Source organism: Engystomops pustulosus, chromosome 8 (assembly GCF_040894005.1).
Source record: "Engystomops pustulosus chromosome 8, aEngPut4.maternal, whole genome shotgun sequence".
Classification (NCBI taxonomy): Eukaryota; Metazoa; Chordata; class Amphibia; order Anura; family Leptodactylidae; genus Engystomops; species Engystomops pustulosus.
In genome coordinates this window covers 87,611,395-87,636,288 of record NC_092418.1, presented here as the reverse complement: position 1 = coordinate 87,636,288, position 24,894 = coordinate 87,611,395, and the positions used below count along the sequence as shown (strand labels likewise).

Below are 24,894 nucleotides of genomic sequence, written 5' to 3'. Positions count from 1 at the left end.
AATATACATATTTATATACTCACACATTTATACACTGCTACAAACATACACACATTTATACACTTATGCACACACATTTATTTGCACTGATATATATATATATATATATATATATATACATTTACACACTTATACAGATCTGTCCCAGTAGCTGCTGACCACATGGGGGAAGTACATGACAGGAATTAGAGATGAGAGATCTCTAGTCCTGTCGTTCGACTGTCCCTTCATTCTAACCAATCATTTCTTATCTAAGCTACTGATTCATGCTGTGTACTGTGGAAGATATGCTCTGTTATATACATATTATGCTGAACGATGTGCAGCATAATATGTATATAATGATGTACATCTTCCATTCTAAGGTTGGATGCCAGGGCCCCGTGACACTGCAGGCCCCATAGCAGCTGCTTTGGCTGCTACCGCTGTAGTTACGCCGCTGCATTGGACATACACTCACCGGCCACTTTATTAGGTACACCATGCTAGTAACGGGTTGGACCCCCTTTTGCCTTCAGAACTGCCTCAATTCTTCGTGGCATAGATTCAACAAGGTGCTGGAAGCATTCCTCAGATGCTCTATTGGATTGAGATCTGGTGACTGTGGAGGCCATTTGAGTGCAGTGAACTCATTGTCATGTTCAAGAAACCAGTCTGAGATGATTCCAGCTTTATGACATGGCGCATTATCCTGCTGAAAGTAGCCATCAGATGTTGGGTACATTGGGGTCATAAAGGGATGGACATGGTCAGCAACAATACTCAGGTAGGCTGTGGCGTTGCAACGATGCTCAATTGGTACCAAGGGGCCCAAAGAGTGCCAAGAAAATATTCCCCACACCATGACACCACCACCACCAGCCGGAACCGTTGATACAAGGCAGGATGGATCCATGCTTTCATGTTGTTGACGCCAAATTCTGACCCTACCATCCGAATGTCGCAGCAGAAATCGAGACTCATCAGACCAGGCAACATTTTTCCAATCTTCTACTGTCCAATTTCGATGAGCTTGTGCAAATTGTAGCCTCAGTTTCCTGTTCTTAGCTGAAAGGAGTGGCACCCGGTGTGGTCTTCTGCTGCTGTAGCCCATCTGCCTCAAAGTTCGACGTACAGTGCGTTCAGAGATGCTCTTCTGCCTACCTTGGTTTTAAGGGGTGGTGATTTGAGTCACTGTTGTCTTTCTATCAGCTCGAACCAGTCTGCCCATTCTCCTCTGACCTCTGGCATCAACAAGGCATTTCCGCCCACAGAACTGCCGCTCACTGAATGTTTTTTCTTTTTCGGACCATTCTCTGTAAACCCTAGAGATGGTTGTGCGTGAAAATCCCAGTAGATCAGCAGTTTCTGAAATACTCAGACCAGCCCTTCTGGCACCAACAACCATGCCACGTTCAAAGGCACTCAAATCACCTTTCTTCCCCATACTGATGCTCGGTTTGAACTGCAGGAGATTGTCTTGACCATGTCTACATGCCTAAATGCACTGAGTTGCCGCCATGTGATTGGCTGATTAGAAATTAAGCGTTAACAAGCAGTTGGACAGGTGTACCTAATAAAGTGGCCGGTGAGTGTATACTATAAATGGACTGAATCACCTACTGATGTGAAAACAATGGAGCACGTATGGAAAGATTCTTGGCACGGACAAGTGCGTATAGCTTTACACTGCATAAAAGCTTTACTGCCTTTTTGTTGTTGGAAACAGAATAGATTCATTAAAACCAAGATTTTTGTTAAAGTTCCATTGGGAAGATATATATTGGTTGTACTAAATCTCTTCTCCCTGCACCTGCAGAAAGATGATATAGTGATAGATATCAACTCTTGTTAAAAGCCCTAGAGATTGAAAGAGAAGACAAAAAGATCTCCCACTCTCTGCAAATGTGTTACTATAGGAATACTCCAGTGAAAGTTAATTTATTGAACAATACATGGTGCAGGGTCTAATGGGAGGAGCAGGAGACAATTCCACTGTATTCCTAGAACCTTGCTAGAATCTGGAGTCATTCCCCCCTTAGTCCCTGCACAAGGTATAATTCAATTATTGGCAGTGACTGGCATGTTTGTTTAATGGGAAGCGCTAGGACATACTGTAATTTCACAATGGCAATGTATACCAAGAATGAAACACTTCCATTTACTGATGTCCCAGTACCAGGTTCTGGTGTAGGTTGCACCTTCTTGTTGGTGCAAATAAGTTTAGTAGAAGATTTATAAAGCTTCTTGATTTTTGAAAATCTAAAATGAGCCAGATTAAAAACAGTATGTGCCAGTTTGTTGGGTTAATGGTCTCAACAACTGTGCTAATTTAGGGGAATCTTGTTACCACCTAGGCTACCTAGGCTCTTGATGTTGATCCCAGCACTAGTCTTCTCTAATCTTGACATGCTAGGATCACCTCGAAAAATGACTTATAATCAGCAGGCCGAAGCGCAGGGACAAGATGTCCGATGCTCCGGGCTGCTAATTATGCCTCAGCATGAGAAAGGGAGGTGACGCCTCCTGTAGTGTGATAGATGCCTCCCTCTCCTATGTTGGAGACATTTTGTCACATTCTGTGCCCGTGCTCCAGTCGGCTAATTATAAGTATTTTTTCTAGGTGATCATGGCGTGTCAAACTTAAAGAATACCAGTGGTTGATTTCTCTTAAAGGGTCAAGTTCAATTATTTGGTGATCAAAGGTCTAATGTCCGCTCATCGGTGGTCAATATGTGTGGAGGATGTAAAAACACTGGTATATAGTACATCAGTCCTATACAGGACTGGTATGAAATAGACTATAATTTATGGCAGTGTCATGCCAGGGTTGTGGTATATAAGTGTTCCACCCCTGATTATTATATTACAGGCAGCATATTGTAGATTATTTTTAATTTTCTGTCATGATGACAGTATAGATTTAGGTGATAATACACTGAAACTTTGTGGTAGTCCACTGGAAATTTCATAAAAATGGTGTAAAGGAAGAGATAAACTTTAGGTACCAGTTTATTAAGCCCATCTTAGCCAACAACTTTTTCTCCCATCTGCCCCCTAATACATATCAACGCGAAACTTCAAAAGTGCTTATTAAGAAGAGAGGAGTAAGCCCCTTCCAGATGACCCCGTTCATGACTCCTCTTACATTATACTAAGAGTGCTTTGACACGTTCCAATGAAGGCAAAACGCTATTAAATCGAAACGTGTGAATGCAGCCTGAGGCTCTGTTGATACCGAAACCCCCTTGTCTCCACCCACTGCATTACCCGTGGATGTCAATATTATTGTCGTTTGCTGTTTAAAATTTTTTTGCAGTTTCTAAAACTTTTCCTACCAGAAATATATGAACTAAAGTAAAAGTAGAGAGAAAAATGTTTAAACTTTAAAAGCTGAACAATTATCATTAAAAGAGACAAAGATGAAAATGAGGCATAAATCAGAGTTTTGCAGCTCAGCGTCTGACACACGTTCATTAGCATTCGCTATGGAGAGTAAATATGTTTTCTTCTATCATTACACTACATAGCAAATAACAGCTTTTCAATCTGAATTTTCTCTGCGTCTTTCTTTATGTATTCAAATCTGAATGAATAAAAAAGGATAATTAAAGCCTTTCCTTACCTATGGCGTAATGCATAAAAGTAGGTTATCACCATATCATGCAATTCTTTCCTGCAGACGAGAATGACCTTCATAACTCACTTTAAGATCCTTCACTCATGAATTATAACTCATTCTTATTCTAGTTTCCACTCCTGCAATTTCCTTTTTTTCTGCAGGATTCATCCCAGTGCTTCTTTAAAGTGGGGGAATTATTTATCATAAAGGTAAAACATCTCTGTTTGTATGGACTTCAATAAGATTTTTCAGATTTTTAACTGTATATTAACAGGACAAGAGTCCCGGCCTATCTCCTCCGACCCAAAGCCTTCAAAGACAAAAGTTGAGGTCCTTCACCTTGGTCTAGGCACAACATCCAAACTTTCTGTCTTCTACATAATTCTACATGTTAAACTGTAAATTGTATGAGGTTTATTCCCTATACACTGCCTGATCATCTGACATCTATGTCTACTAGCAATAATGAGAAGCAAGATGGACTCCAAATTCTCTACGTGAATGGATTGGTTGTGGATACGGTTGGTCACAGTTTCATCCACTTATATGGGATTCCATAAAAAAGATTTCTATCTGCCCCCAGAAAGTGAATAGAGTGGGTGACCCATAGCAATCAGACACTCCCACTTACACCCATCAGTCAACTACTGATAGGCTACAATGGGGCAGATTTACTTACCCAGCCCATTCGCTATCCAGCGGCGTGTTCTCTGCGGTGGATTCGGGTCTTCTGGCGATTCACTTAGGCAGTTCCTCCGACCTCCACCAGCCGGGCTGAGTGAAGGTAAGCGCGTGCTGAGCAACACTTTTTTTTTTTTAAATGCTGCGGTTTTTCCAAATCCGTCGGGTTTTCGTTCGGCCATGCCCCCCGATTTCCATTGCGTGCATGCCGGCGCCGATGCGCCACAATCCGATCGCGTGCGCCAAAAACCTGGGGCAATACAGGGAAAATCCGCGCAAATCGGAAATATTCGGGTAACACGTCGGGAAAACGTGAATCAGGCCCTTAGTAAATGACCCCCAATATCTCAATTGGAATCTGTTATGAGGATGTAGGCCCGCTAGTTTTCACCAACAGGGCAGTGATATGATCACAATGATGTTCTTCCAAATTCTGGAAGATTTTATTGTTTATTGTCGAAAGAAGTCAGGAGTTTGATACAATACATCAGAACAACCAACAAAGTACAGAATCAGATTTCAATCATTCACTTTACGATTTCCATACAAAAAAACCTTGTCAATGAACCATAGGGTAGTAATATTACCTTCTAATTCAAGTGCTATCTTATTACTAACCCCTATAGTTCCACGAAAAATACGGTTCTTGGAACCCTTCTTAGTACGTTAGGACCTTACCTAAATTCTTCACAGGTTGTTCCACGAAGGGACTGCACAAAAGTACCCAAAGTTATATCTCTCCTGACTTCATACCATAGGCAATACTTATTACATTAGATACCCCTCCCACCCAACTGGTCCCCCGGCAGAGGGGAAAAAAAAGGGAGGGGGCAAAAAAAGGGGGAAAAAATTTGCAAAACATCCAAGATTCGTTTGAAAACCTCTTTCCAGAAGTTGAGAATACCTGGGCATTGCCAAGCCAGATGAAGGAAATCTGCACCTGTCGACGAGCATTTCCAACAGCTGGAGTCGCCTCTTATATTCATTTTATTTAACACTGACGGAGTGTAATATATTTGGTAAATAAAAGAAAAATTTATTAATCTGTGTGTAACGGGTCACACAGACAACGGAAAAAGTCTCTATGGGAAGAGTCCGGAGGGAGGAGTCCGTGGACCGGTGGACCCTCTGGACCACCGCAGGAGATGGTATGAGGCCTGCGGTGGCAGCCAAGGTACAGGGAAGTGCAGGAAACAGTCCAAGCCTGGGATGACAGCAGCAACACAGAGGAACACTGGTAACGCTGGCACGGACTGCAGACACAGCTGGACTGGAACACTGGAAGGCACAGCAGGAAGCGTATGGGAACGCTGGAGACAGGAAACACGGAGGCGTCTGGAAACGCTGGAAGACAGGACACACCAGGAGCGTATGGAAACGCTGGAGACACACAGAAATACAGGAAAGCGTCTGGAAACGCTAATGGGCTTTCTCTTCCACAGGAACGGCTTAGGGAAGCCTGGCATGGAAACCATAGGAGATCCTAGGAGAAGATCCGGCAGGGAGAGAAGGGAGGTGCCGGATTATAAGGGCGAGCCGGATTAGCAGGAGCCAATCAGGAGGACGCTGGCCCTTTAAGGCTAGAGAAGTCCGCGCGCGCGCCCTCTAGTGGTGAGAGCGTGCGACTGCAGGCAAGGAGGCGTGCGGCCTACACGCCGGGAGCCGGAGCACAGACAGGAGCCAGGAGAGGTAAGTGAGGGCAGGGAGACGGGGACCGGCAGGCAGCGGAGCACGGGTGTACCCGCGATCCGCGACATGGATCGCGGGAGCACCCGTGACAGTACCCCTCCCTTTAGGGCCCCTCTTCTCTTCTTCTTCAGCCTCTTCTTTCGCCTCCTCCAATTCATCTTGGTGACGGAACACCTAAGGAGAAAGGCAGAGACAGGACAAACTTGCATAGACTCCTCTGCAAGCAGTACAACCAGAGGCTGAAGTGGCTCTTGGGAGGCCGGAGCAGCACTGGGAAGCTGCGGAGGCTGGAGCGGCTCTTGGAAGCCGGCGGCCTCTGGGAAGGCCGGTGGAGACACTGGAGGGGCCTCTGGGAAGGCCGGTGGAGACACTGGAGCGGCCTCTGGGGAGGCCGGTGGAGACACTGGAGCGGCCTCTGGGGAGGCCGGTGGAGACACTGGAGCGGCCTCTGGGGAGGCCGGTGGAGACACTGGAGCGGCCTCTGGGGAGGCCGGTGGAGACACTGGAGCGGCCTCTGGGAAGGCCGGTGGAGACACTGGAGCGGCCTCTGGGAAGGCCGGTAGAGACACTGGAGCGGCCTCTGGGAAGGCCGGTGGAGACACTGGAGCGGCCTCTGGGAAGGCCGGTGGAGACACTGGAGCGGCCTCTGGGAAGGCCGGTGGAGACACTGGAGCGAAGTGAGGCCGACATGGAAGCCGGACTTGAGGTTGCTGGCAATCAAACAGCTGCAGAGGCATGGAGGCAGGCTGGAGTGGCTCCTGGAAAGCCGAAGCAGCACTGGGAAGCTGCGGAAGTAGAGTCTGCGGTAGCCGGGAGTCTAGCAGCTGTCGGAGCAGGGTGGTAACCCCGCTCAGATCCTTTCTCCAAGAAAAAAATCAGTTGAGACTGCTGGGTGAGGACCTCTGCCAGCAATTGGTCTGAGTCATTAGAACAGTCCATGTCCTTGACGGGATCCATGGCCTTGACGGGGTCCATGGCCGGATCTTGCTGTAACGCGTCACACAGACAACGGAAAAAGTCTCTATGGGAAGAGTCCGGAGGGAGGAGTCCGTGGACCGGTGGACCCTCTGGACCACCGCAGGAGATGGTATGAGGCCTGCGGTGGCAGCCAAGGTACAGGGAAGTGCAGGAAACAGTCCAAGCCTGGGATGACAGCAGCAACACAGAGGAACACTGGTAACGCTGGCACGGACTGCAGACACAGCTGGACTGGAACCCTGGAAGGCACAGCAGGAAGCGTATGGGAACGCTGGAGACGGGAAACACGGAGGCGTCTGGAAACGCTGGAAGACAGGACACACCAGGAGCGTATGGGAACGCCGTTTCTCTTCCACAGGAACGGCTTAGGGAAGCCTGGCATGGAAACCATAGGAGATCCTAGGAGAAGATCCGGCAGGGAGAGAAGGGAGGTGCCGGATTATAAGGGCGAGCCAGATTAGCAGGAGCCAATCAGGAGGACGCTGGCCCTTTAAGGCTAGAGAAGTCCGCGTGCGCCCTCTAGTGGTGAGAGCGTGCGACTGCAGCCAAGGAGGCGTGCGGCCTACACGCCGGGAGCCGGAGCACAGACAGGAGCCAGGAGAGGTAAGTGAGGGCAGGGAGACGGGGACCGGTAGGCAGCGGAGCACGGGTGTACCCGCGATCCGCGACATGGATCGCGGGAGCACCCGTGACACTGTGAAGATTTAACTTTAGAAAAATAACAGAGAAGATGTCACCTCCTGGCTTCTATAGAACTAATACATCATTATAAGCTACCTACAGCAGCTGCCACCTGACGGTTGACTTGTGATGGTGTTTCTGGCCTAAAGGAAATCAATTAAACCAGGAGACATCATAGTATGACTCTTCTACACGGCTGTGACTCTGTACAGGGCATTTGAAAGATGAATCTCTAAGAATATACACTCACCGGCCACTTTATTAGGTACACCTGTCCAACTGCTCGTTAACACTTAATTTCTAATCAGCCAATCACATGGCGGCAACTCATTTAGGCATGTAGACATGGTCAAGACAATCTCCTGCAGTTCAAACCGAGCATCAGTAGAAGAAAGGTGATTTGAGTGCCTTTGAACGTGGCAAGGTTGTTGGTGCCAGAAGGGCTGGTCTGAGTATTTCAGAAACTGCTGATCTACTGGGATTTTCACGCACAACCATCTCTAGGGTTTACACAGAATGGTCCGAAAAAGAAAAAACATCTAGTGAGCGGCAGTTCTGTGGGCGGAAATGCCTTGTTGATGCCAGAGGTCAGAGGAGAATGGGCAGACTGGTTCGAGCTGATAGAAAGGCAACAGTGACTCAAATCGCCACCCGTTACAACCAAGGTAGGCAGAAGAGCATCTCTGAACGCACAGTATGGCGAACTTTGAGGCAGACGGGCTACAGCAGCAGAAGACCACACCGGGTGCCACTCCTTTCAGCAAAGAACAGGAAACTGAGGCTACAATTTTCACAAGCTCATCGAAATTGGACAGTAGAAGATAGGAAAAACGTTGCCTGGTCTGATGAGTCTCGATTTCTGCTGCGACATTCGGATGGTAGGGTCAGAATTTGGCGTCAACAACATGAAAGCTTGGATCCATCCTGCCTTGTATCAACGGTTCCGGCTGGTGGTGGTGGTGTCATGGTGTGGGGAATATTTTCTTGGCACTCTTTGGGCCCCTTGGTACCAATTGAGCATCATTGCAACGCCACAGCCTACCTGAGTATTGTTGCTAACCATGTCCATCCCTTTATGACCACAATGTACCCAACACCTGATGGCTACTTTCAGCAGGATAATGTGCCATGTCATAAAGCTGGAATCATCTCAGACTGGTTTCTTGAACATGACAATGGGGTCACTGTACTCAAATGGCCTCCACAGTCACCAGATCTCAATCCAATAGAGCATCTTTGGGATGTGGTGGAACGGGAGATTCGCATCATGGATGTGCAGCCGACAAATCTGCGGCAACTGTGTGATGCCATCATGTCAATATGGATCAAAATCTCTGAGGAATGCTTCCAGCACCTTGTTGAATCTATGCCACGAAGAATTGAGGCAGTTCTGAAGGCAAAAGGGGGTTTTAACCCGTTACTAGCATGGTGTACCTAATAAAGTGGCCAGTGAGTGTAGAAGACGTCATTGTGATCTTGTCAGTGTCGTGGATAACAGGTTGGCGGCAGTATGTAGGGCTAAATCCTTAAGACAGGTTCCCTTTAGAGAAAGGCCAACAAAGCACATCATTTCCAAAAAAAAATTAAAACCGTTTTGTATATGGGCAGAACTCAGCTTCACATGAGAGCCATATATTTACTCACAAAACTGGGACAAATTCCCATCATCGTACAGCAGGAAAACTACTAAGGTTTTGGCACAGAATGTGCAACCTTTATATGAAGATTTAAGTACATGAATAAAAGCTTAGATGAAGTTATCTGTTTGTTATTTCTACAATAAACCAGGGAATACAAAAGATGAAGCAGATGTTGTCTACAAAAAAAGAACAATGCATTGTAACAATGGGTTGGAAAATAAATTGTGTTCTCTAGAATTCTAATTCAAAATGGGCTCAGACATAATGGGGCGCATTTACTAATGGTCGAACGCTGCACTTTTGTCGGACTGTGCACAGGTATTTAATAAGTATGTGCGCTGGGATTGTGGCGCACACAACCCTTTTTGTGGCTTCCATGCGACACAAATTAGGGGGCGTGCCATCTGACAGTCCGACTGATTTGGACTGAGCGCGGGATTTAACTTTCAAATTGTGTCGCAAGATCAAGCACTTAGATGCACCACTAAAAACATGGTCGTACCTGAGCGGGGAAGCGACACATTCGTGACTCGGTGCATTATAGTCGGACAATGCACTTTTTGTGAACTCCAGTGACCGTGTAAGTAAATGTGCTACAATAGGTACAATTAGGCTCTAATGCAGAACGTAACATGAACTTATCAGGTGATTTCTGCTGTCGTATAAAGGTATATGATGGAGAAGAGGTATATGAGGAGAGAAGCAGAGCTCTGTGACATATAGGTATATCTGAATGAGTAAAAAGAGTAAAAGCAGAGTAAATCCTGACAGGACCCCAACAAGAGAAAGGGAGGGTCCTGCTCACTAGTAACATATACACCCCAATAATTGCTAAGTCAGTTATTCCAATTTGCATACAGAAATTTCTAATCAGATGGTTATTATATATAGTCTGCCGGACGTGTTACGTTATGAACTTTATATGCTTCCAGTGTTCTCCAGACGTAGGTGAGGTATGGCCAGCTAATCCTGCAATCTATGTAGTTCCACAGCAAGTTGCTTTTCATAACATGGTTTTACCCATAACATAATGGGTCAGATTTACTTACCCGGTCCAATCGTGATCCAGCGGCACGTTCTCCGATGCTGATTCAGGTTCTGCCGGGATTCACTAAGGTCGTGCGCCCGATTTCCACTAGGTGTCACTGCTGCGCTGAAGTCCGCCGGAATTCACCTTCTACGTCTCGGTGTATGTGAGTGCTATTTTTGCGACACAAAATTCCGGGGGTTTTCCGAATTCGTTGGGTTTTCCGACGGCCACGCCCCCCGATATCTGTCGCGTGTCACGTTTTTTGTTGCTTTTTCAACACATTCCAAAGGTTAGAAGCGTGATGCTTAGGTTACCTAAGGCTGAAACCTTTGGAATGTGTCAAAAATGCAACAAAAACACAAGGCTTATATAAAATGGGAAGTTTGCAGAGCTTCTAAACATTAAACAGAGCTGGGAGGTCTCCAACACGCTGGATATAACAATCCTACGGATCGATATTATTTAGCCTGGAAAACCCCTTTAACTATGTGAATGTGGGCTCCTGCAGTGAGATTGACAGCTCCAATCTGTTCCATTGAACACACTGCTGTCTGCATTGACTTACGTTATGTGCCCCCTGTATTATCTCTTATATTGTAGGAATTTAGATCAAGGAGTTTGACCGGATCTCTAGCCTCACTTTTGTTATCTTTTACTTGCATATTAATCTGAGTTCTGTAAAATATATCAAATGATATTCATCGAGAAATGATCCAGCCTTGGTAAACATGACTCTCTGTACTCTTAGACCAATAATAAAGCTAAATGACAGCTTCCATATTTCTCATATATGATCCCTGACAGTTTTAACATGACAATCATTTGTCAAGCTGCCAGAGCACTCATGAAGTGTGAAAGGGCTGCACAACTACTTAGCAATTGACAAATCAATGCAACCTCCTCCAGAGCATTGTAAGTTTTACAGCCCGCTCCAGCCCCGACGTGAGAGGCGAGGGTGGAATAGGAGGCAGACATGTGGTTCTGTCCTGATCCGTTAGTCACATCCCATGTCAAATTGTTTTTACACCTGTCAAATGATCATTGTTTCTGCCAGGCTGAGTCAGCGACTCTGTTATTGAGTGGTCCCAGGGACGAGCCATGGGGATTAACATTTTATGATGGCTGCATAGATATTTTATGCCCTCTGCACATCTCGGCTATCTCCACTTGTCATTTCTACAGCGGATTCTAGTAAATCAGCGGATACTAGTACCAAATGACTGTAAACCAGGAGGAGACAACAATTCAAGAAGAATACAGATGATAATTCATCTCCCAAACAGATGTTTCTTTATTTCTTATGTATGAGGATATGCATGAGACGCTTCCTTAGCTGGATTCTGGGCCAGCGACGTGTATACTCAGAGGACCTTGTTGTCTGGCTCATTGCAGACAAATTACAGGACTGTAAAGGCTCTATGACTCCTCATACATAGAAATCCCAATAATGAATTATATTTAACACCTTAATTACACTATTCCTGAGCGTTATGGAATTTTTGGTGGAATATGTTTCGGGTCATGTTTTATGGGATGCCAAAGATGTTAGATATAAGACTATAAAGACTATTAAAGGACACCTGTCAGCTAAAAAAAGAGGACTAGCTGAACTAATGAAAGACTCTCCCTAGCCGTTTTCCAATTATCCCAATGTCAAAATAATAGCTTTAGTGGAACAAACTGAAAAGCTGTGCCACACCGTGGCACTTAGCAGTCCAATCGACGGAACTGTCTTCCTGCGATCCGGGGTATTCATGAGGGATCTGTGCTTGCCCACAATTCTGTCTCTGAGCTCCCTAGGCAGTTCCTTAGACCTCATGAATCTGATGTGCTCTGACATTGTGGCATTGTGACATCTGGCATTGTGCACTGCGAAGTCTCATATAGACAGGTGTGTGTCTTTCCTAATCAAGTCAAATTAGTTTAATTAAACACAGCTGGACTCCAATGAAGGAGTAGAAAAATCTCAAGGAGGAGCTTGTGAGTTACAGTAACTATGAGTGTCAAAGCAAAGGGTCGGAATAGTAATGACCATGTGATATTTCAGTTTTTCTTACTGAATTAGCATAAATATCTACATTTCTGTTTTTTTTTCTGTCAAGATGGGGTGCAGAGCATACATTAGTGAGCAACAAAAAGAACTTTTTTTGATCTTAGTGATTGGCTGCAATGAAACAAAGAGTGACAAATTTAAAGGGGTCTGAATACTATCCATACCATAAATAGCCAACTTTGCACTCCCATGAAGTAAGGGGTTAAAGTGTTTGCGCTGAAAGGAATGTGCAAACTGCTCACACATGTATTTATAAAGTGTCTGCGCCAGTTTTGTGTTGTGGCTGCTCTGTGTCTGACAAGCCAGAAAAAAATGTGCAATTAAAGATTGCTTAGTCAGAGTTTGTGCCACATTTATTAATGACATGCGCCACAATTTTGCAGCATGATAAAAGTGCACCAACAAAAATAGTGCACACTTCACAAGCAGTGCAGGAGGTGGCAGATTAAAGGGGTATTCTCGTCTGGGCACTCACATTCAGTTTCACTAATCTTCCATATATAAACATTTCTTCAATTGGATGTTATTAAAAAAAATGTTCCTGTGTGAAGATAATTTCTTATAAATGTAGTCATTCTGTCCCTTAGAAACTAGATAGCTTCCTCGGTTACGACCACGTCACATTTAGGCAGCAGTGGCCAGACATGCTGTATTGAGCCCTGCCTGACCTCCTGGATTCAGCGATCATTACCACAGGACGGCTGTGGGACCTGCAGTAACTCCCGGACATTTCATATACAAAAACCTTTTGTTTATTTGTGCAATCCCTCCAGCAGAGATGGTCGTATCCGAGGAAGCCATCTCGTTTCTAAGGGACCATATGACTACATTTATGAGAAATTATCTTCACACAGGAACATTTTTTTTAATAACATCTAATTGAAGAAGTGTTTATATATGGCAGATTTATCAAACTGAATGTGAGTGCCCAGATGAGAATACCCCTTTAATGAAGAGTTTTGATGATTTTGATAAATCTGCCCCCTGCACACTCCACAGGCAAACTGCACATAGCACAGACTGCTTTAGCTTTAATAAATATGGCCCATTGTATTTACTGTACTATAATAGAAGGGGCTCAGTGTAATGTAAGGGTTAATTGATATATCATAATGATGGAATTTTCGACTTCAGGCACTATTTTCCAGTTAACAACATTAAAGTTACGCCGGGAATAACCATTATTATATTTTGATAGATTGAACATTTTGGGATGTGGCAATACCTAACATGTTTATGTTTTTTCATAATTCATTTAATTTAAAAAAAAAAAATTTCCCACCATTTTTCAGACCCCCTAGGGTAATTTAACCCTAGGTTGTCTGATTGATCCTACCATTTACTGCCAAACTACAGTATGGCTGTATATGAGGATTTTCCACATAATCTATTACAATGTGCAAATCACACATTCTAATACATCAGCTAAAACACAACAGCCTTAGGTTTTTGTATGACCCAAGGCTGTCAAGGTAACAGATCGACGCTCCCCGATGAAGTCACTGGGAGCGACGATCTAAACCAATATGGCAAAGCTGCCAGAAAAGGGGTTAACATCCACGATCCTTGCTAGCACCCACCTTGTATGGAGAGGGCTCAGCCTGTGAGCCCCCTTCATACACCTGCAACCGACGTATGACATCCTTTGTCAGAGGTTTCCCCGGATTTAGTACTGACGAGCGCCAATATGAGCACAGCGCACCAAAACAAATGGTGCACACTTCCCGAGCAGTGCAAAAGTGATTAATGTGGAGCATTGTATTTACTATAATAGAAGGAGCTCAGTGTAATGTAAGGGTTAACTGATATATCATAATGATGGAATTCAGCATAGCGTCTCTGGGTGATGGTGACTGATGGATCATGTGCCGCTGTGAGTGATGTGCCAGGATTGGAGACTAAATAATTCCTCAACAGAGTTATCATCCAGCAGCTGGACATGACACTGATAAATTCCAGCCTGTCCTATCTACATCATGTTCTCTGCTTCCATCAGGCAGGGTCCTGGATAATGTGAAGCCCACTACAGTACAGGAGCTGTCTGTACCAGGTGTCATATACCCTCACCAAATACACAATGGGGTTCAATTTATTATTTTTTGGCGCCAGACAAAGCCTCCATTTTTTTTTGGCAAAGCAAAAGGGACATTACACTCCACATTAAGAAAGGGGTTTTTGTTGGTCTTAATGTGCAACAAAATTAGCGCAGAAAAATTGTGAGTGTTGAAAAACTGAGGTTTTTATGGCCCCAACACATAATAAATATGTCACACATGACACCGTTTTAAAAAGGAGAGAAGCACATGCCCAAAACTGAGCACTAACAACACAATACATTTCCCCCATAATGTATAATATAAATTATAAATTAAGTTACTAATGAGAAAATTCCACTGAAAAAGGGGGGCATAAACTGGGAGGGGGGCATTATAAGTGGGGTCTAGAGAACACAGGGTTGCTAAATAAGGGACTATAGAAAAGGGCATATTTCAAATGTGGGGCAACAGAAAAGGGGGCATTATAAGGAGAACGGTACAGAAAAATGCCCTCTTAGGCTTCAATAATCAGCTATAACAGTTATCAGAGGTGTCTAATTAAACTTTATTGTTAATCCCGGTTCTTATGACAATCCAACATTTTTAAAATTCAGTTGTCACAGAGCCCAAAAAAATTTGTTTGGGATTACAATTACCGTATATACTCGAGTATAAGCCGACCCGAGTATAAGCCGAGACCCCTAATTTTACCACCAAAAACTGGGAAAAACTACTGACTCAAGTATAAGCCGAGGGTGGGAAATGCATTGGTCAAATCCCCCCAGTAGTATACAGCCTGCCAGCCCCCAGTAGTATACAGCCTGCCAGCCCCCAGTAGTATACAGCCTGCCAGCCCCCAATAGTATACAGCCTGCCATCCCCCAGTAGTATACAGCCTGCCAGCCCCCAGTAGTATACAGCCTGCCAGCCCCCAGTAGTATACAGCCTGCCATCCCCAGTAGTATACAGCCTGCCAGCCCCCAGTAGTATACACCCTGCCAGCCCCCAGTAGTATACAGCCTGCCAGCCCCCAGTAGTATACAGCCTGCCAGCCCCCATGTAGTATTTAGCAACCCCTGGTAGTATAAAGCAGCCCCTAGTAGTATACAGCAGCCCCATAGTAGTATACAGCAGCCCCTAGTAGTATACAGCAGGCCCTAGTAGTATACAGCAAGCCCCTAGTAGTATACAGCAGCCCCTTGTAGTATACAGCAGCCCCTAGTAGTATACAGCAAGCCCCTAGTAGTATACAGCAAGCCCCTAGTACTATACAGCAGCCCCCTAGTAGTATACAGCAAGCCCCTAGAAGTATACAGCAGCCCCTAGTAGTATACAGCAACCCCTAGTAGTATACAGCAGCCCCTAGTAGTATACAGCAGCCCCTAGTAGTATACAGCAAGCCCCTAGTAGTATACAGCCGCCCCTAGTAGTATACAGCAGCCCCTAGTAGTATACAGCCAGCCTGCCCCCACGGCCCTTAAAAAAATAAACTTATATACTCACCCTCCGATGTCAGTGCGGCTCCCCGATGTCGGCGTGACTTACCGATGTCCCCGATGTCAGTGCGTCCCGTCTTCTTTCTTCTCTGCAGCTCCTCTTCTCTCTTCCGGCATGGACGTGGCCATGTTTTCTTCTAGCAGGCGCATACTATGACGCGGCCGCTGCTGACGTCATAGTATGCGCGGCCACTAAGAAAACATGGCCGCGTCGATGCCGGAAGATAGAAGAGAGAAGAGGAGCCGTGGAGAAGAAAGAAGACAGGACGCGCTGACATCGGGAACATCGGTAAGCCGCGCTGACATCGGAGGGTGAGTATTTAAGTTTATTTTTTTTTAAGTGGGTAATTTTTTTAGTTTTTTTTAATCTATACAGTTCCGACTGTTAGTAAGGTCGGTATAATACTTTTTGAGCACACTAGGGGGTAAGGTTAGAAGAGGGTCAAGAGTGGCGTTTGGGAAATGAAAATGTATGGTGAGGGTATATGACCCCTTTTTGAGTGTCACAAAAGTTGAAACCTATGAGCCTTATAGAGAAAGGAGCGATCAAGTAGGGCCACCCACTGGACTCTTAAGCAAAGACAGAGCAGAAATGTAGAGTTATGTGGCACTTCACTATATATTTCCATTTTTCTCAATTACACTATAAGTAGAGACAGAATCAAACCTGTGATTTAAAAATTAGACAAAACAATCACATCCAAATTAATTAAAGGGGTATTCACACAAAAACAAGATTCTGAAATGTACTCAGGATAACAAAATAACATATTCTTTAATTCACTGTTATTAACAAAAATACAACATTTCACAGATATAATTCCAACCTTTCTCTATCAGTCCTGGTGCACACAATTTTGGTTGCCCCTGGAACCGACCATTAATCTTATGACTTTTGGGTCGGGAAGACATATTGTTCTCCTGTCTGATGCTGCACTGAGGTCCTCTCTGCTAGTGATGTGTCATTCCTGAGCCAGCTTTTTTCAGTGAGTGAAGCCTAATGCCCCAGCTCACTAAGAAGAGCCGTAATTCCCATCACTACTCTCTGCACTCCAGCCATCACCCTTGCATTCCAGGACGAGCTCACACATACAAAGACTTCCTGCCGACACCTGTGAGGAGAGTAAGGCTACAAGCTACAGGCAGATAAGGTCTTTATCCATGGGAGGGGGAGGGAGGCACAGTATGTTGTGGCTGAGATGTAGCAGAGCTGAGAATGTAATTGTGTGTTAACTCATCGATCTCATCATCTCTTATTTCTAAACTGTTTCATCTCTCTTTCTACGTGTCAGATACTAGTGAATGTGTAGAAGCTAAATTAAAGTGTATAGAAACATGGACATTGATAATCTAAATTGTCAGCACACAGCATCTGATACAGCAATAGATGGATTATAATGTGTCTGCTTAGAGAGTCCCTATCCACACCGTGGAATTTTGCACTGGCCATCCTAGGGAGTGATATGAGCTAAAACAGCAATAAAACAGTAAATTTAAACTTAATGAAATGATCTTTATGGTGTAAATCTCACTAAGGGATTGAAATTTGAGAATTTTCTTTCATGGACAAACCCCTTTAAGTGTTTATGAAAGTTTAATGTAGAACTTTCTGGGTTAATTTTCTTTGTCAGCCACATTAATTTGCTATGACAAAAATTAATGTCAGCAAGACAACAATTCACGTCTCTGGTACTTACTGTTAACATGGCAAACATCAGCTGGCACACGTTGAAGGCATGCCGCCAATTGTGATAGAGGACCATCCGATAATTCTTCCTTACTGTCAGGAGCCACCTGCATAAGGTCTGAAAAACAGAAGGGGCACGAAGAACATTGCTGTCACTGCTGCGTGTGGTTGGAGATCTCATTACTACTGTACAAGAACCCCCCCCATGCCATGCGGAGGAGGTGGCGAGGTGGCGCGGCAGATGTTTACCTCGTAATCAATTTTAAACTTCTGAACCATTCCCAGCTCCATAAACATTCTCAGTGCGGCTGTAATCATCTCATCCACGTCCAAGGAGAAGTCATCGAAATGGATGTCATCAATGGAAAGTTCTGACACCAAGGGGATGTTAGCTGCCTTGAATGATAGAGAACACAGTTATATTCTGATATTTTCACTGTTATGTACAATTTATTGTATTTCTTTCCTCATATTATCATTGTATTATCATATGTATCATTTGATGAGTTTTATGGACCCCCGAGACAATAGTGATTGGATATCACTATCTGATTGGTGGGTAGTCCGCACATCAATCAACTGTTGCGGATAGCCTCCAGGAATAGGAAGCTAAACAAGGTATTGAGCAAAGAAGCAGATGGCGCCATTCAATGTATAGTGCTCATGGTAAGGTACTACAGCCCTGCTCCAATTTACTTAAAGGGATTGTCCACTTTCACTTAATCGATATTGTTTGTGTAATGCAAAAGTAGACAACTTTTCAATATACTTTCTGCATCAAATGCTCATTCTTTTCTATATCTTTGCTTGCTGTCCTGCTATAGAAAGTTTTTTTGTTTACTTTCAGTGGATAGAAATCTGGATGGACAGGCAGATACACAAGCTTTTAGTATTACACAGATCTGATCATTCTCTGGATTAACTTGAAGTAAAGATAGAAGCTTTCTATAGCAGGACAGCAAGCAGAGATGTAGAAAGCTGTGAGGAATTGATACAGAAAGTATATTAGAAAAGTGTATAACTTTTCATTACACAAATTATATCAATTATTTTTATTACTTATTATTTTAAGTAGACAACCCCTTTAAATTGGAACAGACCCTCACTAGTCAGACACAATTGCTCTCCATCTGTTCCTAAATCCATCAATCACATCCCATATCTGGATGTGATTGGTGCTGAGTCTGGACAAAGTCCTACCAAGCAGATACTAATGGTCTCAGGACAAGACAACAGTATGAAAATTGCTCAGTGGTATGAAAGGGATTTCCCCAAAATAATTCAGTATCGTACGATCCATAATGGCGGGATGTGACTGTTGGATTGAAGCAGACGGCAGAGTGAAACACTCACTTTCTATAATGATCTGTAGAAGGCAGAATGCATCATCTATTCATGTAAATGATCTCACACTGAATACATAGGATTGTAACCAGATTTATGAGACATCCACAGACACCACAAGAATGGAAGAATGATAACTGGCTGCTCTGAGCGCCGCACAGTGTGTCAGGGGATAATGATGTTCTTCTCTGTCTCTCTCATCAGATCGCTGACAAATTACACAGAGACTGATGACCTTACAGGGAATTGCCACTACTAACGATGTTATTTAGAACTACACAAAAGGTAACAAAAAAAAATGGGATACTGGGATTTCCCTATATAATCCAATTATACTTTTTTACAAACAGAATGCAACTGCTTCTCTGACCAAACAATTGGTTTATTATTTTGATACATTGTGATATCATGATGTGATTACAGGTGATCCCCTGGTTAAGAACACCCAACTTACAGATGACCCCTAGTTACAAACGGACCTCTTGATGTTGGTAATTTACTGTATTTTAGCCCTAGGTTACAATAAACAGCTATAACAGTTATTAAATGTGTCTGTAATTATTATTTATTGTAGATCCTGGTTCATATGAGAATCCAATATTTTTAAAATTCAATTGTCACAGAGACCAAAAAAATTCTGTCTGGACTTACAATTATAAAATATACAGTTCTGACTTACATACAAATTCAACTTAAGAACAAACCTACAGAACCTATCCTGTATGTAACCCGGGGACTTTATGTTTTGACATTAGTATCTACTTACACCAAAAAGTTTGAACATGAGTGACGTACCACCCAAAAAGAGAAATTTAATTGCAACAAAGAATACTTTATTATGTGCAAAAATACATCAACAGTAGATACAATTACTGGACAAGCAACAGAAATTAAAAACTCTGCATGGTACAATAAATCGCTAAACAAATAGCCTCAAGGTAGGTGAAACAGTCATGAGAGTTGTTTATAAAGAGCCAATGCACTATAGTGCATGGTAACAAGGCAGTAAACAATGACACATATAAATGGGATGACCAAAACAGTAACAAATACCATACCAAATGATGACTAGCAGAGGATTGCCCCGACACGTGTTTCGCACGAAGTGCTTTATCAAGATCCCCTGTAGGTCGCTGTGCGCCCATTGCCGTCTATGGGGGACGTATATCTGCCATATATACGCCGGCCATATATTCGTCCCCCATATGGCCGTCTGAATGTAGCCTTACTCTGTTACAGCCTAAAAAAAGTATGTGCTTTAAGGATTCCTTGATTTTTGTGTTCATGACCAGTTTGATTGAAGTATTTAATGGGTCAAATAGTTGACCTTAAAAGGGGTTGTTGAGTCTATTTATTAAAAGGGCCAAATGAGCTAAAGGTTCCATGAGGTAATGGGTAATATATCCACATGTCCACAGGATCTGTCAAAAATACATGATTGATGCAGGTCTCATAAACTATCAGGGTCCGCTGATTATCTTCCGATTGCCCCTCTCCAGTCATGTGTCTGAGGACGTGGAAAATAACAATTTTTGTCACTCCCATAGACTAACTAGAGAGTCGGGTTGTCCACGCCCCCGATTTCTGTCGCGTGAAAGCCGCCGCCGGTACGCCACAATACGATCGCGTGCACCAAAATCCCGGGGCAATTCGGCGCAAAACGGAAATATTCGGGAAACCCAATGCAAGACGGTGTTCGGACCCTTAGTAAATGAGCCCCAGTATGCCAGTCTTAATAAATTCCCCACATTATGTTTGAAAACAATTCTAATAATACTATTAATTATTATTATTATTATTATTATAGTCCTAAAATCCCTTTCTTTGTTCCTCCTTCTTTCATAGAGTAACAATGTCACCTTGTGGTGGATTATTTGTATTATTTTTACCTCCCATCTCTCAGTATGTAACAAAGACCAAAAATAACAGATGTTTGTCGAGCAAAATTACCTGAGAACATGCCAAAGAGATATCAATCAAAGGGTTTTCTGTATTCAGGGAAGTACATCTACATATGCCAAGACGCCAGCAATAAAATATAATATTTGTATCATCGCTTCTCATCAAATTTGCTTTGTACAAATAAAATGTCAGAGCAAAGCAAACAACAGAAGGCGGGAGATCTCTACCACAATGTACTTTTCTAGAAATAAATCTGCCATGCTGAATACATAAATAACAAGTGGTTGAGAGGGAAGGTGTGAGCCGTCAGGTATACAAATTACAGGCATGCGATGTGTTCACTATGAGGTTACAGGATGCCTACTAACTCATATCACTGATATCACAGTATCCTACCATAAGTACTGACTTACCACATCTACCATGGGGCAGATTTACTTACCCAGTCCTGTCGCGATCCAAGGGCAGGTTCTCCAACACTGATTTGGGTCTTCCGGCGATTCACTAAGGTAGTGCGCCCGATGTCCACCAGGTGCCGCTGCTGCGCTGAAGTCCATCGGAGTTCACTGGAGTTTACCAAGCTATTCCTGGGTGCAGGTAAGTGCGTGTCGAGTGACACATTTTTAAAAAAAATACGGCGGTTTTTCGAAATCCGTCAGGTTTTCCCGCGGCCACGCCCCCGATTTCCGTCGCGTGCATGCCCGCGCCGATGCGCCACAATCCGACTGCGCGCGCCAAAAACCCGGGGCAATACGGCGCAAAACGGTAATATTTGGGAAACCCGATAGAAAAACGTGATTCGGGCCCTTAGTAAATTACCTCCATTTTCTGACCACAAATGTTCTCCTATCAATTCATAAGAATAGGTAATGGAGCTTCAGGAAGATACGTAAATGTCAGTAGTTCTCATGCATTAACCTATCACACACCATACACTGGTGATCAACATTAGAACAATATATGATCACTCAGAAATAATGTAATCTCCATCAATAAACATTTGATGGATTTTTGTGTAAGGGGTACACCGTGCCTCGAGAATAGTGTTTTACAAAACACTTTCAGAACTGAAAAAAACATAACTTTGGAAAGAAAAGTGTTAGCACAATATGGGCATTGTTCTGTATGTTAATTAAAGGGGGAATCACATATATTTTTTTTTAAATCATTATAACTATACAGTTACACTTTAAGGGTTAAACTGTGGAACTAGTATAATACAATAAGCAACTGCACTGTATGGAGAGGGCAGAGCCAGAGAGTCCTCATCATATATCCCTAATGTATCACGCTGTGGTGCTTGAAGGGGTTGATGTTGTAATCTGCACTTACCTAATGGCTTGAGGGGTCATAATATAAACTATGTACAACTCCCCAGCCAGTGAAACAAAAGACAACATAGAAGGTAAGTATTGATTCACTTTGTCTGATGCCATGTTCTCTGTACTCAAAGTTTCCAATTTGCTTGTGTTCTCGTAAGATTTTGAAGCCCTGGAGCAAGTGTTTGTTTCAATACTGAGATTGTAATGAAAAGTGAAATTCCCAATAAAACAGTGGTACGCCTTAGATGAGAGTGCCACTCTGTTTCTGCTTGAACATTAGCAACATATAAGTCATTTTGTGCTCAGGTGTAGGGTTCCATATTTTGCTTTTATAAGTTACAGAACCCTACTGCGCTTATATAATATGTTCCTGGTACAAGAGCTTGGTTTACTGTATTGTAGTACAGCTACAGCTATACATTGTTAAGGTAAACCTAGCTGATAGATAAAATTCTACTGTCATTTCTACTTGTCCTATTTTCCTAAAAGCATAGTAACAGAGACTTCATTTTAAAATGGTGCCGACATCATGATTATAACCAAAACAATCAAGGCTAAAGAATGTCAACATGACGTCAGTAAGCAACAGCAGGGAAGTTCTCCAATCAAGAGACTACATGAGCTGGGAATACTCCGCCACCTTCTGCTTCTTCCTAATTTCTATATAGTTTTGTGAAACCAAATAAAGGGCACGCAGTGCCAACTAGCCCAGGGCATGACTGAGACTTAAATCGGCATATATGTCTGAATTATTTCTTATGACGTGCACGCATGCTCATTAATTAGGAACACGCAGCCAAAGCACACTAAAAGAGGATGTCTTAAATCCTACCCCAACAACATCTGTGCATCTATATACAGCGGGACTGATGTCAGAAGTTTCTTCCTATATAAATCTTTTTGAAATTTTGTTATACTAGTATAAACTATAAGCAGGGGCGTAACTATAGGAGTAGCAGCCATAGCAGCTGCTATGGGGCCCACAGTGTCAGGGGGCCCCAGGATCTGGTGTATTGGGAGTGAATGTGCTATATGTTAGTATTTTTAATGTGTATGTGCTCTAAATGTGTATGCATTTGTGATGTGTATGTCCGTGTATATGATGCATGGGTGTATATGGTAGTGTAAGTATGTGTGCAGGTAGGTATGTGTATATGGATGTATGTGTGTATATTTGGTGTGTATATACTGTATGTATTTTTTTTTAAGGGGTAAGTGGGGCTCCATTCAGAAGTCCGCTATAAGTTCATTGATTATAAGATGTAATGGGAATCTGAACATAGACTTAAGGGGTGCCATATAATGGGGCACATTTACTAAGGGTCCTGTGGACGGGATTCCGTCGGGTTTTCCCGAATATTTCTGATTTGCGCCGTTTTGCGCAGAATTGCCCCGGGTTTTGGCGCACGTGATCGGATTGTGGCACATCGGCACCGCGACAGAAATCGGGGGGCGTGGCTGTCGGACAACCCGACGGATTTGGACAAACCGCGGAATTTAAAAAAAGAATTGTGTTACAAGATCAGCACTTACATGCACCGGGAAGAAGAAGGTGAACTCGGCGCAGCTACGACACCTGGTGGATTTTGGGCACACGACCTTAGTGAATCCCGGCAGACCCAAATCCTCGTTGGACAACGCGCCGCAGGGTCGTGCCTGGACCGGGTAAGTAAATGTGCCCCAATGTGTTATAACTGCATATCATAAACAATAACCCAACTTCTGGAGTTACCTTATCATTTGTCAATGTGTAGAAATCCATAGGGAAAGACCAAGTATTCTATGGTTTATAAGATATGGATTTGGTTTTATTTAGGGAAAACTCATTACATGGTAAAATGGTTATAGAACATTTTGCTGATGGAGGGTAGGGCTAGTTACAATGAAACAAAGTGGGGTCTTCCCCTTCAAGCCCCCCTCACTGTCATGCTCAACCTGTTCAGATTATTTTCTATTAACCCCTTCCTGCCAATGCCTTTTTTTTTTTTTGTTACGTGTATGTAACTTTATAAGGGTTTGTTTTCTGCTTAACCATTTGTAGTTCCTAGTGGCGGTATTAAATTTGCCACGCCATGTACTGGGAAGTAGGGAAAAAATTCTACATGCAGTGAAAAAAACGCTTTTGTGCCATTTTTCTTGTGGGTTCTGTTTTTTCAGCTTTTACTGGGCGCTCCTAATAACACTCCCACTTTATTCTTTGAGTGGCTGTGATTGTGGGGATACCACATTTATGTAGGTTTTATTTGGTTCTAATAGGTTTTAAAAATTAAAACCTTTTGTGCAAAAAAACATTGCTAACATTCTTGGGACTGTACGACCTTAAATTTTTTTGCAACACGACAAAGTGGCTTGCGGACATTTGGGGACTACTTTCCCTTAGTGGGTTCATTCCTGGGAATGAGTTTTTATATATTGATAGATCTGTACTTTTGAGACACGGCGATAACTAACATGTTTATGATTTTTATTATTTATAATTATTGTTCTAGGAAAAGGGGGGGGGGGGTGATTTGAACTTTTAGGTTTCTTTTAATTGTTTACATTTTTTTAGTAATTTTTTTTTTTACTGTATTTCTTTGACGACCCCAGAGGAGCAATGGGAAAACGCTCTAAGGGCAGTCGTATGTTAAATACTTACTGAGACAGTGATTTAATGCGGGATACAATACAATAAAAATGTGTGGGGGGTACTTTAAAAGAAAGGAGAGGATTGAGGAAGACTGTAGTCCTACAAATTGGTAATCTTATTTATCA

General features: G+C 43.3%; 1 protein-coding gene across 2 annotated transcripts in view; it reads right to left on the bottom strand.

Annotated features, from left to right (window-relative positions):
• The window catches only part of PDE11A (phosphodiesterase 11A), a 372,295-nt gene that overhangs the window by 84,002 nt on the left and 263,399 nt on the right, over positions 1-24,894 (bottom strand). For both annotated transcript variants that reach the window (XR_011849439.1, XM_072121624.1), the window contains exons 11-12: positions 17,822-17,968; positions 17,583-17,690 (exon numbers count right to left, since the gene is read on the bottom strand). Coding sequence is in view for 1 of the 2 variants with exons in the window: in XM_072121624.1 (XP_071977725.1) it covers positions 17,583-17,690; positions 17,822-17,968 (255 nt within the window). In the remaining variant the exon portion in view is untranslated. The remainder of the gene's footprint in view (positions 1-17,582; positions 17,691-17,821; positions 17,969-24,894) is intronic.